The 14,188-nt window shown below is 45.8% G+C and overlaps 1 protein-coding gene across 7 annotated transcripts in view; it reads right to left on the minus strand.

Moving 5' to 3' along the window:
- Positions 1 to 14,188, minus strand: part of galcb (galactosylceramidase b) — an 89,909-nt gene that overhangs the window by 27,616 nt on the left and 48,105 nt on the right. For all 7 annotated transcript variants that reach the window (XM_070879540.1, XM_070879541.1, XM_070879544.1 and 4 more), the window contains 2 exons: positions 10,817 to 10,944; positions 7,292 to 7,381 (listed from right to left, as the gene is read on the minus strand). In XM_070879540.1, coding sequence (XP_070735641.1) covers positions 7,292 to 7,381; positions 10,817 to 10,944 — 218 coding nt within the window. The remainder of the gene's footprint in view (positions 1 to 7,291; positions 7,382 to 10,816; positions 10,945 to 14,188) is intronic.

The raw sequence follows: 14,188 nt of genomic DNA on the forward strand, positions 1-14,188 counted from the left end.
AGAGTCCAGAGAATTTTGGTAGATTATAACAAATGCATCTGCTATAACTTCCGCCATCTCTTTTAATACTCTGAGATGCATTTCATCAGGACCAGGGGACTTGTCTACCTTCAATCCCATTAGTCTGTCCAGCAATACCTCCCTAGTGATAGTGATCATCTCAAGGTCCTCCCTTCCCACATTCCTATGACCAGCAATTTTTGGCATGGTTTTTGTGTCTTCCACTGTGAAGACAGAAGCAAAATAATTGTTTAAGGTGTCAGCCATTTCCACATTTCCCATTATTAAATCCCCCTTTTCATCTTCTAAGGGACCAACATTTACTTTAGTCACTCTTTTCCGTTTTATATATCTGTAAAAGCTTTTACTATCTGTTTTTATGTTTTGCGCAAGTTTACCTTCGTAATCTATCTTCCCCTTTCTTTATTGCTTTTTTAGTCATTCTTTGCTGTTGCTTAAAATCTTCCCAATCCTCCAGTTTCCCACTAACCTTGGCCACCTTATACGCATTGCTGTTTGATTTGATACTTTCCTTTATTTCCTTGGTTATCCACGACTGGTTATCTCTTCTCTTGCCGCCCTTCTTTTTCCACTGGAATATATTTTTGTTGCGCATTATGAAAGAGCTCCTTAAAAGTCCTCCACTGTTCCTCAATTGTGCCACCGTTTAATCCTTGTTTCCAGTCTACTTTAGCCAACTCTGCCCTCATCCCACTGTAGTCCCCTTTGTTTAAGCATAGTACGCTCGTTTCTGACACAACTTCCTCATCCTCAATCTGTATTACAAATTCAACCATATTGTGATCGCTCATTCCGAGAGAATCTTTTACAAGGAGATCATTTATTTTTCCTGTCTCGTTACACAGGACCAGATCCAAAATGGCTTGCTCCCTTGTAGGCTCTGTTACATACTGTTCTAAAAAACAATCCCGTATGCATTCTATGAATTCCTCCTCCAGGCTATCCCTTGCGATTTGATTTGACCAATCGATATGTAGGTTAAAAACCCCCATAACTACTGCCGTTCCTTTTTCACATGCCTCCACTATTCCCTTGATTATTGCCCGCCCCACCATGAAGTTATTATTTGGGGGCCTATAAACTACGCCGACCAGTGACTTTTTCCCCTTACTATCTCTAATCTCCACCCACAATGATTCAACATTTTGTTCATTGGAGCCAATATCATCCCTCACAACTGCCCTGATATCATCCCTTATTAACAGAGCTACCCCACCTCCCTTCCCTTCCTGCCTATCTTTCCGAATCGTCAGATACCCCTGTACGTTTAATTCCCAGTCCTGGCCACCTTGCAACCATGTCTCTGTAATGGCCACCAAATCATACCCATTTGTAATGATTTGTGCCATCAACTCATTTACTTTATCTCTAATGCTGCGTGCATTTAGGTAGAGTGTTTTCAACCTAGTTTTTAAACCATGATTTTTAGTTTTTACCCCTCCTGCAGCCCTTTTATATTCAGTGGCCCTTTTTGTTTCTTGCCTTTGGTTTCTTTGCCCTCCACTTTTACTCATCTCTTTTCTGTCTTTTGTTTTTGTCTCCTTTTTGTTTCCCTCTGTCTCCCTGTATTGGTTCCCATCCCCTGCCATATTAGTTTAACTCCTCACCAACAGCACTAGCAAACACTCCCCCTAGGACATTGGTTCCGTTCCTGCCCAAGTGCAGACCGTCCGGTTTGTACTGGTCCCACCTCCCCCAGAACCTGTTCCAATGCCCCATGAATTTGAATCCCTCCCTGCTGCACCACTGCTCAAGCCACGTATTCATCTGTGCTATCCTGCGATTCCTACTCGTGGCACTGGTAGCAATCCCGAGATTACTACTTTTGAGGTCCTACTTTTTAATTTAACTCCTAGCTCCTTAAATTCGTCTCGTAGGACCTTATCCCTTTTTTTACCTATGTCGTTGGTACCAATGTGCACCACGACAACTGGCTGTTCTCCCTCCCTTTTCAGAATGTCCTGCACTCGCTCGGAGACATCCTTGACACTTGCACCAGGGAGGCAACATACCATTCTGGAGTCTCGATTGCGGCCGCAGAAACGCCTATCTATTCCCCTTATGATTGAATCCCCTATCACTATTGCTCTTCCACTCTTTTTTATGCCCTCCTGTACAACAGAGCCAGCCACGGTGCCATGAACTTGGCTGCTGTTGCTCTCCCCTAATGAGTCATCTCCCTCAACAGCACTCAAAACAGTGTATCTGTTTTGCAGGGGGATGACCAGATGGGACCCCTGCACTACATTCTTTGTACTCCTCTTCTTGCTGGTCTTCCATTCCCTAGCTGGCTGTGGATCCTTCTCATGCGGTAAGACCAACTCACTACACGTGCCACTTATGTCATTCTCAGCATCGTGGATGCTCCAGAGTGAATCCACCCTCAGCTCCAATTCCGTAACGCGGTCCATCAGGAGATGGAGGTGGATACACTTCTTACACATGTAGTCGTCAGGCACACCGGAAGCGTCCCTGAGTTCCCACATGGCACAGGAGGAACATATCATGTGACCGATCTCTCCTGCCATGCCTTAACCCTTAGATACACTTAAATTGGCTCTATAAATTCAAGACTTTCTTTTTTCTATCTTAAACAGGTGTTCCAATGCAAGTAGGTATCTACAAGAGGCATAGGAACCGAAATTGCCCCTTTCCTTAAGGCCTGTTACCACTGCAAATCGGCGGTCACGTTGGCCGCTGCTAACCCAATTGCCCTCCGAGTTTTCCCGGTGATGCCCCAATTCCCCCCCTTTACCGCTCCACGGCTGTCGATCCGTCTTATGCGCGTCATTACAATGCACACTGCCGGTCTAACCCCCACCCCCACCCCCACCCCCACCGGCGACATTCTCCTCAGAAAATCTTTGGCCCGCCTGGCACGGACGCTGCTGACATGTTGGCCCGACAATTATGCCAGTGGGCCGAAGTTTTAAAATCGCAAAGGCTCTCCCCTTTAAGTGAGGGAGAGAACCGTGCTGACTTGGCACCATGATGATATCATCGTGATGGTGTCATCGTGGCGGTGACTCCACTCTGCTTCTGACTTCCGGTCCTCAGTTGCCGTATGACCAACTTCCGGATCAAAACAAAAAAAAAACCCAAAGAGCCGAATGTCACTCAAGAGGTGACCTGAACCACAGCTGCAGTAAAAACAATCAAAACGGGGTGGGGGTGCCCTGTTTCAGACTGGGGGCAATTTCTACCCCATATTCTTTTGAGACTTCAAAAAAAATGCTAGGGACGCAATTGATGCAACTTAAATTGTGTCCAGTTTCAGCTACCAAAATTTTCCAGCAGGGGTCAAGCTTGCTCTGCGATGCATTAATATTTAACAACTCAGTTCATTCGGCTCTTAATCCCACCTCATTGTTGCTCCCTTTCCCTTTGGTTCTCTATGACATGCTAACCTTAATGTAGATGGTTTTCCCTCCAGAAAGGAAGCTCAGAATCATCTGTCTAACTTTCCTGAACTAGTGTGCCTTTACGATCAAGAAAATCATATTAAAGATAGTTCAGCCTGGACATAATGCGGTGAAATTCGGGTACTTTGTTCATCCCGTTAATGTCGGGCGCAGCAAGAACAGCACCTCCCGCTAAATTGGGTGGAGGTTTTGTGGCGGCGCTAATAGGTAGTGCCCCCTCGGCGATGATGCCATACGCAGCGCCCAGTTACCGCCACGGAAGCTAAATTCGGTCGTGCCCACTGTCTTCCCGCCTGGCGCTAACAACGACAGCTTCAGCTTTTCTGCCGGTTCACCCTCTGAAGACTGTATGCGGCCGGCAGCGCAGCCGCCCTTAAAGGGGAGGGCCCACTGCCGCAGCAGCAACGGAAGAACTTTTGACGGCCGACTTGCCGATCGGCTGGCAAAATACTGGCCCCAGGTTCGGCTGGGCCGCCAACAGGCAGCAGGAGGACAGTCTGAGCTTCAATGCCACCAACCATTGTCTGCACGAAGATGTTGCATTTCCTCCAACTGTGCTGCAATGGAAGCTGCCATATCGCCCATGACACGCGTCATGAGGTCTGGATCTGCACGGTCTCTTGTGGAGTCCTCCATCGTCTGGGGACTGGAAATGGGCTCCATAGTGCGTGCGGAGCTCTGTGCAATGTTGAAGGCAGACTCCTCCACGCTCTTTAACATTGCGGAGGCGCTCTCAGGCACCCTTGCCTTTGCACCTATCATGTCAGAGTACATGGCCAGCATCCTTCTTGTTAATGCCTCCCCATCAAGGTCCTTAGCTGCGTCACAGATGCAGGAAGGTCAAGGGAAAGGGATAGCTCGGGAGCCAGCTCCCCGGAGAGAGAGTTCATGTGTGAGTTCTGCCGCAGAATCTAAGGTCCTCCCTCACACTCATGATGACTTCAATTCAGGATTATGGCCATATTTTGGGATACACGATTAACTGGGGAAAATCAGAGCCCATTCTCTTAAATAGGAAGTGAACTTCTGGGATAGTATATTAGGAAATAAGACAATCAATGTCCTAAACCAACGTTGCTTAAAAGAGGGACTGAATGGCCTACTTCTGCTCCTATTCTATTTCTTATATTCTCTGAGCTGATTCCTGCAGATGAGAGATGCAATGATGCAGTGCTTTGGGGTCCTCCTCCTCCCTCGACAGTGTCATAGGGGAACTCAGGTACAGGCTGAACATCTGATTATCTGAAAGCATAAATGGCACACGACTCGCGTTAAGGTGAGGGCAGGAGGGGCAGGAATGGAGCAAAGAAGGCAATATTCTGAAATCTGGAATCCTTGATCGAATCCATACCAGATTTTGAGTGACGAGGTCCGAAATCCAGCAAAACCCAAAATCCGACACGGATTCGGTCAAGGATTCCGGATTTCAGACTTTATTTTCCTGTCTGAAATCCAGAGTCCAGATTTGGGATTTTGCCTCAAAATGTTCCGTTTTCTGACAATAATTCCGGATTCAGGATGACTCCATCAGCAATGCGCAAAATGTTCGGTTTTCGGAGTTCCGGATTTGGGATGTTGCACCCGTATCTTTAACAGGAGCTGTAGAGTGATAAAGCCTTTTGGCGTGATGGGGAAGTGGGATGAGAAGAGGAGAGTGGTTAAAGATACAGGTACAACGTCCCGAATCTGGAACTCCGAAAACCGTAATTGTCCGAAAACCGGACATTTTGCACATTGTTGATGGAGTCATCCTGAATCTGGAATTATTGTTCAAAAGCCGGACATTGTGAGGCAAACCCCCCCAAATCCGGCACGAAATGGTCGAGGAAAATCGAGTCTGAAATCTGGAATCCTTGACTGAATCCGTGCCGGATTTCGGCTGTTGCCGGATTTTGGACCTCACTGCTCAAAACCCGGAATGGATTCGGTCAAGGGTTCCGGAATTCAGACCATTGATTTTCTTGTCTGAAATCCAGAAAATCCCCCAAATCAGAATGGACTCAGTCCTGAGGATTCGGGACGTTGTGTCTGTACCATTGTTGTCCCCAGTGTGGTTGACGTTTCCGCCGGTCACAGTGCCCACCGCCTGCGGGCCAATGAGCCGTAGTACTCGCTCCTCCAGGTCAGTGAGCTCATGCAGCTGAGGTTCACCCCCACCAGTCCTCTGTTGCTCTGTCCGATTATGTGCCATCTTGGCCTGCAAAAGAAATGAATTTGTATAAGGGTCCAGCTATCTATGTGGGAGATATGCCTGCCGTTGTTGAATTGCTGTGAATGTAGGCAAAGCGTGAGATGAGGATGTGAGTTTGAGTAGCTGCACATGTTTGGTGGGTGAGTGGCGGTTTGCGCAGTGTGCACAGAAAGAGGTTAAGAAGCTGGTATATAGGAGATGTGAAAGCATGTACTCACCTTCACCACCCGACTGAGGTTGTTGAACTTTTGCCGGCACTGTGTGAGGGTTCAACCGACATCTCCTTGGCCACTTCTCTCCACATGGCCCAGAAGGCCTGTGGCAATGGCCGCCTTCCAGATGCGGGGAACACTGCATCCTTCCCTCCTCTCCACTGCTCCCACCAATGCCACGGCACTGAATTGCCTTGCCCTCTCTCTCTTCCAGCAAGATTTGCAGCAGCCATCCTAGAAAGTTGTTGCACTAGCTCACAGCTCTCCCTCAAATGCAGCACTGCTGAAAGTGAGCAGGTGCAGCTTGATATAACCTCCCCTTTAAGAGCTGGAATCAGTCAGTGTCAAGGATTGAAGGATGATTGCTGAATACAAGTCACCTAAAATTGGGTAGTGCTCTGCTATTAGCGCCCCTGCAGCGCAACACTGAGATCATTAGCGCCTCATTTACTGCCCCACCTTCCTTCCTGGTGCGCTGAAGCCCAATTTAGAAGAAGTTAGTAATTATTTGCGCCTGAAAGAAAACAGGGTGCTACCAAATTTCACCCCCAACGTTACTCGAGTGTTCAACTTGCATAGTAAAGAGAAGAAAATGTCCCCCTTTCAAACTGCCTGACAGTAGTTTGGACATCTTAAAATCTGATAAGCAACGTAGGCTTATGCCATTGATTATGCCTTATTTCCTAGTATACTATACTAGAAGTTCACTTCCCATTTAAGAGAAGGGGTTCTGATTTTCCCCATTTAATTTTGTATTCCAAAATCAGGTCACAATCCTGAATTGAAGTCACCATGAGTGTGAGGGAGGACCTTAGATTCTGTAATAATAGAATGTTTACACATGTATTCATAATCCATATGCCTTGAATGTGGGTACATAACATAACATCCCAAAATCTTCCAATTTAAGACGTGTCAAAAAATCAATACAATTTTGATTAATTTAAACTAAAATACTTATGTAAGAAAATAAATGCACTTTGCTACATATTCCTCTTTTCATTGGCAACAGTATTGAGGAATGCTGCTGGGAAGCGACTCAATTCCATTTCCCCGATAGTGAGAAACTGGCACATTCTCAAACCAGGAAACAGACCAATTTCCGATTACAAACGAAATGGGATTAGAGAAACTTTTCAGTTACATTTTATGACTGACTGACAGCAGGGAGGAAACAGCAATACTTAACATTGATACACATAAGCAGTGAGGAAGAGGTGTCAATAAACTTCAGGCACGAGTATGTTGACTCAAAGTATTGCATTTTACTTAAACTCTCGTTACTGTGTAATACTTTCACAAATGAAGATTTTTCTGCATCTCACATATGAGTATTATTATACAGGTACCAGTAATGACAAACTGTAACTACAAAATAATTTCCTCCCGCCACCCCACCTCATACACAAAACAACAACATGCACTGATTAACTGTTGATACTTACAAATGATCCTTGCAACTTAAAAGTCACATTCTGCTGAATGACATTGAAAGGTGGTAGTGGAGGCCGGATACATATTGAATGATCATGAGTCTAAGTTTAAAAATAGCAGCTTTAAAATATTGCTCAACATTCAAATGTACCAATTACATAAATGAGACAATATGCAATGCAATGGCAGAGACATTTCTCAGACTGTATTGAAATCAAGGAGTCTAAATGCAAATTTTTGAAGTCATCTCTATTACAAACTAAGTTACTTAATTACATAATATTTACAGCATTGGAACAGACCATTTGGCCCAATAGATCCATGCCACTTTTTATGCAGCACACAAACCTCCTCCTACCCTTCTTCATCTAATCCCATCAACATATCCTTTTATTCCTTTGTCCCTCATGTGTTTATCTAGCTTCCCCTTAAACATATCTATGCTATTCGCCTCAACTACTCCTTGTGGTAGTGAGTTCCACATTCTAACCACTCCCTGTGTAAAGAGGTTTCTCCTTAATTTCCCACTGGATTTATTAGTGACTATCGTATATTTATGGTCTCCAGTTCTGGTCTCGCCTGCAAGTGGAAACGTCTTCTCTACATCTACCCTATCAAACCCTTTCATAATCTTAAACACCTCTATCAGGCCAACCCTCAGTCTTCTCTTTTCTCGAGGAAAAAGCCCCAATCAGCAAGGGGGGAAAAAAAAAAAGAGGTTCGAGGCTGGCCACCGGAGGATCGTAGCCCGCCTCATCATCTTTGCGGGGGGAGACCTGGGTGGGTGATCAGAGGCCTCGTGGCTGGGGGTGGTCTCCGATCGCAGGGGAGTGGATAGGATCGACACCCTGGATCCAGGAGGTAGATATAAAGCTACTTACTTTCTGGATGCAGAAGTTCCCTGCCCGCCTCTGTTTAACTGCCGGGTTTTGCGAGTTGAGAAACCGATCCACAGGCAGTTAAACACAAAATGGGGAAAGACAGGCTGCCACCTCATTACAATATTTAAATTGAGGTAACGCCCCCTGGGAGCGGGTTCGTCATCCGTACTCTGGCAAAACTGGAAGTGTGCGTGTTGGAGGCGGGATCAGGTCGGGAATCCCATTTTTAACATTTTAACTGCCACCAAGTTCCAAACCAACCTTTTTTTTTTTAAAAAAGGTGAAAATTCGGACCTTATATTCCAAGGATTATGTGACCTCCTTATTGCTCCAAAAGAAAATCAAATCAACTCAATTAGACATCTTAAAATTAGATCAAATTTGCTAAATGAAAGAGTTTTAGTCAGATTCCAATCAATATCAACCTATGTAGAAAATGGAAACTGATTTTAAAGTAGCATCCTGATAATTTTTACAGTTTCTACAGTACTAAATTTATGGTTCAATGATCAGGTCCTCTTGTCCTGATACCACCTAAACGTTAAAAGCGATATTAAACATTCACGTAGATATCTTTATATTTGGTGGTTGTCTCCTGGTTACCCTTCAGACATTAACGTTGCTACTACCTGCTAGTGTTTAGAATCAGAAGTGGTACCACCATTACATTTTAAATTGCAAATCTCAGTGGGAAACAAGAGAAAGTGAAAAATGTAATATTGAAGACACCCCAGTCAAAAATTATACTTATACCAGATATCAAGTGTTCTAAAGTGATTTTATATCATGGGAAGAGAAAATATTTAGAGACAAAGGGGGTGAAATCCCCCAGCGCCCCATTTGGAGGCGGTAACCGAGTCGGGGCGGGACTTCCTGTGCCTGACGCGAAAGTCCTGCCCTGGCCGCGAAATTACAGATATCGCCCCTCACAGAAAGTGGAGCACAATATTGCGCGCTCCACATCCTGTCGGGGCGGGTTTAGGGTGCTACTCAGGCGGGCTCGGCAACGGTATGCGGGTTCTCCGCGTAGTGCTGATGCGTTTAACGCCTCTCCCCTTCTGTTGAAGGGGAAGGCCGCTGCAAACTCTGTTGGCCCTTTGATGGCCTCCACTGGGCCACCAGGGCTGCATGGTGCTGTGACTGCAGCCAGTCATCCAGAGTGTCAGGCAGCACGATGGCAGCCTGGCCCATTCGACAGCAGTTTAGAACGGGAGAGTTGGCCGAAAAGAACATAAGAACATAAGAAATAGGAGCAGGAGTAGGCAATACGGCTCCTCGTGCCTGCTCCACCATTTAATATGATCATGGCTGATCCGATCAAGGACTCAGGTCCGCTTCCCTGCCTGCTCCCCATAACCCCTTATTCCCTTATCGGTTAAGAAACTGTCTATCTCGGTCTTAAATTTATTCAATGACCCAGCTTCCACAGCTCTCTGAGACAGCAAATTCCACAGATTTACAACCCTAAGAAATTCCTCCTCATCTCAGTTTTAAATGGGCGGCCTCTTATTCTAACATTATGCCCACTAGTTCTAGTCTCCTCTATCAGTGGAAACATCCTCTCTGCATCCACCTTGTCAAGCCCCCTCATAATCTTATACGTTTCGATAAGATCACCTCTCATTCTTCTGAATTCCAATGAGCAGAGGCCCAATCTACTCAACTTTTCCTCATAAGTCAACCCCCTCATCTCCAGAATCAACCTAGTGAAGTTTCTCTGAACTGCCTCCAAAGCAAGTATATCCTTTCTTAAATATGGAAACTAAAACTGTACACAATATTCCAGGTGTGGCCTCACCAATACCCTGTATAACTGTAGCAAGACTTCTCTGCTTTTATACGCCATCCCCCTTGCAATAAAGGCCAAGATTCCATTGATCTTCCTGATCACTTGCTGTACGCGCATACTAATCTTTTATGTTTCATGCACAGGGACCCCCAGGCGCGTGGTGCACTGCACCTCCCCTTTAACTTCCGCCCCGGGAGCGGAGGTCGGCACACATAAGGGGTGGTAAGGGGTCGCCGCGCATGGTAATTATGTCATCACCAGTTGCGTGGCGGCCCGGGGTGCTATTAGCAGGGCACGCGCTACCGCTTCAGTGCCTCCACTAACTCCTGCGCAATTCTGCAGGAGCCAGTCGCTCCCCCCCCCCACACCCTGGCGAAAACACCTTTGTGCCCTCTGGAGGCACTAACGGGAGGCACACCCCAATTTCTGCCCCAAAGTTTACACAAATAATTTACTAAAGGAATAAATAGTATTTTGATATGCAGTAGACTGACCTTCAGAAATTCTAAAAGAATGTTTAAAAATAAACACTGCCTGAGGAGAAAATCTTAATATTTGTACATTCTACTCTTGTAGACATAGCATATAAGGTTTGAATCAGTGGACAAACACACAGGGAGTTAATGAGCAGCTTCATAGAATCAGCATTTCTTTGACCCCAGATGCTGCCCTCATACATTCAGCAGAACTGCTCTATCAATTCTGCATATGTGGGAAAACAACCAGAAGTAGAAATAAAAACATGTGGCGTGAAAGGAAAAGTCTGATTATGATGCCAGAGCATTGAATATGTAAAGATTTATACAGAAAAATACACAGACTGGAACCAGAAAACAGTAGTTTGTAACATGATGAAAGGTAGATACCATAGTCTCTATGATAATGGTAATGTTTCCCTTCCCATCAGTAAGGGCCACATAACTGCCACCCTTCTGCAAGTGACCAACAGTCTTCAGGTAATGCCATCCTGGCTGAGCGAACTGTGTGGTATGTGCTGCAAAAGATAAAAGTGTATTTAGATAGCATTTTACACACTCAGCAATTTGAATACAGTATTGCCAACTCTTGCGATTCCATCACGAGAGATGCAATTTCAGAGTGAAATAAAGATTCACTCGCGATGGAATGCCTAAATCTCGCAATTTGGTTCGAAAAAGATATAATAGTTTGCGCATGCGTGGAAAATATATGATTTGTTAAACGGCCTATTCTCAGCCTGTTAGAAAAGACAACGGCCTCTAAGTAAATGAATGACTAGGGGGATGGCAGGGGGTCAAGTTTTTGCAGCAGAAAAACTGAGGGGCAGCGACTGGAGCAAGCGGCATTTTTAAATTAGCACAAGTAGCCCGGGCCCAAACCGCAGCCTGGGCCTGAGGTACCGAGGCCTATCGAGCCACTTGAGTGGGAGGGAGGGCGGACGGGCCAAAGATCACCCCTTGGCTTCACACCACAATGCGGGAGAAGAGTCTTGGGCTCCGGCATGGGGAGTCTTGGGCAGTTTCATTCTAATGGGTGCTGCTCCGCCCGGGGCTCCAATAAAACCCAACCCCGAGCCATTAAACTCAGCCTAGCCCGCACACATTGACCAGGGAAAGCAGCAACTTGCCCGCAGCACCGGCACCAGCAGCACTGCCACTGCAGAATAATGAGTCGGAGAACCGGGCTCGGCTTCAGTTTCGCTTCGCTCTCGCCTGGTATCAGAGTGTCCAGCTCTGCACTTCCTCCAGCCTCTCTCCAGCTCTCACTCTCCGCACTCAGTAGCGGGTTGCATGGTCTGTGTTGCAGAGGATGCGGAACTCACAGGCGCTGGGAGCCGGACTTCAAAGCAGCGGAAGTGGCAGAGCTTACTTCACTCTCTCACCTCCTTGCCCCCTCTCCCTCCCTATCCACTTGCCCTTTCCCCTCCCTCTCCCCTTGCATAATATAGGGATCAGTGGGGGATTATGGAGCGGGGACGGTTGGCCTGCTAAAGCACCTGTGTCCACCGCTGCTTCCCTGAGCCTCCCGTTGAAGAACATTTGAAGGTTGTTGGGGGAGGTAGGGAATATGGTCAGCAACCGGTGAGTGGGATGGAAATTCACCTTCCATCGCTGCCTCACAAGTAATGATCTTTTATAACTTGTTGAGATGAACGGATAGAGTAACAACGGATTCCAAATAGCGGAACAAATGTTGAGGCTACGATATGGCAGGAGGACCGTTTGTGACTGAAAAGGAGCAAAGGTCGCAGAATGCACTTCCTGTCTGGGTGCAAAGGTCAGCGAGGGGCCGGGCGGGGAATAAAACAACTCATGAATTCTTACCAAATCTCATGATTTTTGTGAATTTGTGTCATGATTTATGAAACAGCAGGGTTTGCATTATGGTCAGTAGAACCTTTCCTTCAAGCTAACCAGGAAACTCAGAGCCAACATGTGGTGCCAGAGGACTGCTAATGTTGTAAGTTCATTTAAAAAGGGAGAAAGGGATAAACCGACTAATTACAGGCCAGTCAGCCTAACCTCGGGGGTGGGAAAATTATTGGAAAAAATCGTGAGTGACAGGAGAAGTCTTCATTTGGAAAGACATGGATTAATCAAGGACAGTCAAAGGAAGATCGTGTCTGACTAACTTGAATGAATTTTTCGAGGAGGTAACCAGGAGGGTCAATGAGGACAGTGCGTATGATGTAATGCATATGGATTTTAGCAAAGCTTTTGATGAGGTCCCGCATGGCAGACTGGGATCCAGGACAAAGTGGCAAGTTGGATCCAAAATTGGCTCGGCGGCAGGAATAAAAGGGTAATGGTTGATGGGTGTTTGTGTGACTGGAAAGCTGTAACCAGTGGGGTTCCAGGAATCAGTGCTGGGTCCCTTACTTTTTGTGGTATATATCAATGAGTTGGACTTAAATATTGGGGGTATGATTAAGAAGTTTGCAGATGACACTAAAATAGGCTGTGTGGTTGATAATGAAGAAGAAAGCTGCGGACTGCTGGAAGATATCAATGTACTGGTCAGGTGGGTAAACAGTGGCAAATGGAATTAAATCCGGATAAGTGTGAGGTAATGCATTTGGGGAGGTCTAACAAGGCAAGGGAAAACACATTAAATAGTACGACATTGAAAAGTGTACAGGAACAAAGGGAGTGCAGGTCCACAGATCCCTGAAGATAGTAGGCCAGGTAGATAAGATGGTTAAGAAGGCATATGGAATATTTGCCTTTATTAGTTGAGGCATGGAATACAAGAGCAAGGAGGTTATGCTTGAACTGTATAAAACACTGGTTAGGCCGCAGCTAGAGTACTGTGTGCAGTTCTGGTCACCACATTGCAGGAAAGATGTAATTGCACTGGAAAGGGTGCAGAGGAGATTTACAAGAATGTTGCCTAGACTGGAGAATTTTGGCTAAGAGGAAAGATTAGATAGGCTGGATTTGTTTTCTTTGGAACAGAGGTGGCTAAGGGGAGACCTGATTGAGGTGTATAAAATTATAAGGGGCCTGGATCGAATGGATAGGAAGGATCCATTTCCCTTGGCAAAGGGGGTCAATAACCAGGGGGCATAGATTTAAAGTAATTGGAGGGAGGTTTAGAGGAGATATGAGGGAAATTTCTTCACCCAGAGGGTGGTGGGAATCTGGAACTCACTGCCTGAAAGGGTGGTACAGACAGGAACCCTCACCACATTTAAAAGATACTTGGATATGCACTTAAAGTGCCGTAACCTACAGGGCTACGGACCAAGAGCTGGAAAGTGGGATTAGGCTGGATAGCTCTTGGTCGGCTGGAATGGACACAATGGGCAGAAAAGGCCTCCTTCCGTGCTGTAAATTTCTATGATTCTATAACATGCTCAATTAGAAACATAGAAAATAGGTGCAGGAGTAGGCCATTCGGCCCTTCTAGCCTGCACCGCCATTCAATGAGTTCATGGCTGACAATGTAATGAGTCACTGTTAAAATCCAATGCTTAATACATTGAAATTCTATATTAGTTGTTAAAAAAGTTGCACCTAGCTATTTATACAAAAGGCTCTAAAGAATGATGCAATAGATTGAACAGTTAAAAAAGTTTATAGAGGTTCACATCAACAGAGCAGATGACACCGAGTTAGAAGGCACAGTAAATAGGGTCAATGGGAACAGCAAGCTGCAAAGTAACATTGATAGATTAAGTGAGCGGGCAAAACTGTGGCGATTGAGTTCAATGTGGGGAAGTGTGAGGTTATCCACTTTGGACCAAAAAAGATAGATCA

This window comes from Pristiophorus japonicus, chromosome 4 (assembly GCF_044704955.1).
Source record: "Pristiophorus japonicus isolate sPriJap1 chromosome 4, sPriJap1.hap1, whole genome shotgun sequence".
Lineage (NCBI taxonomy): Eukaryota > Metazoa > Chordata > Chondrichthyes > Pristiophoridae > Pristiophorus > Pristiophorus japonicus.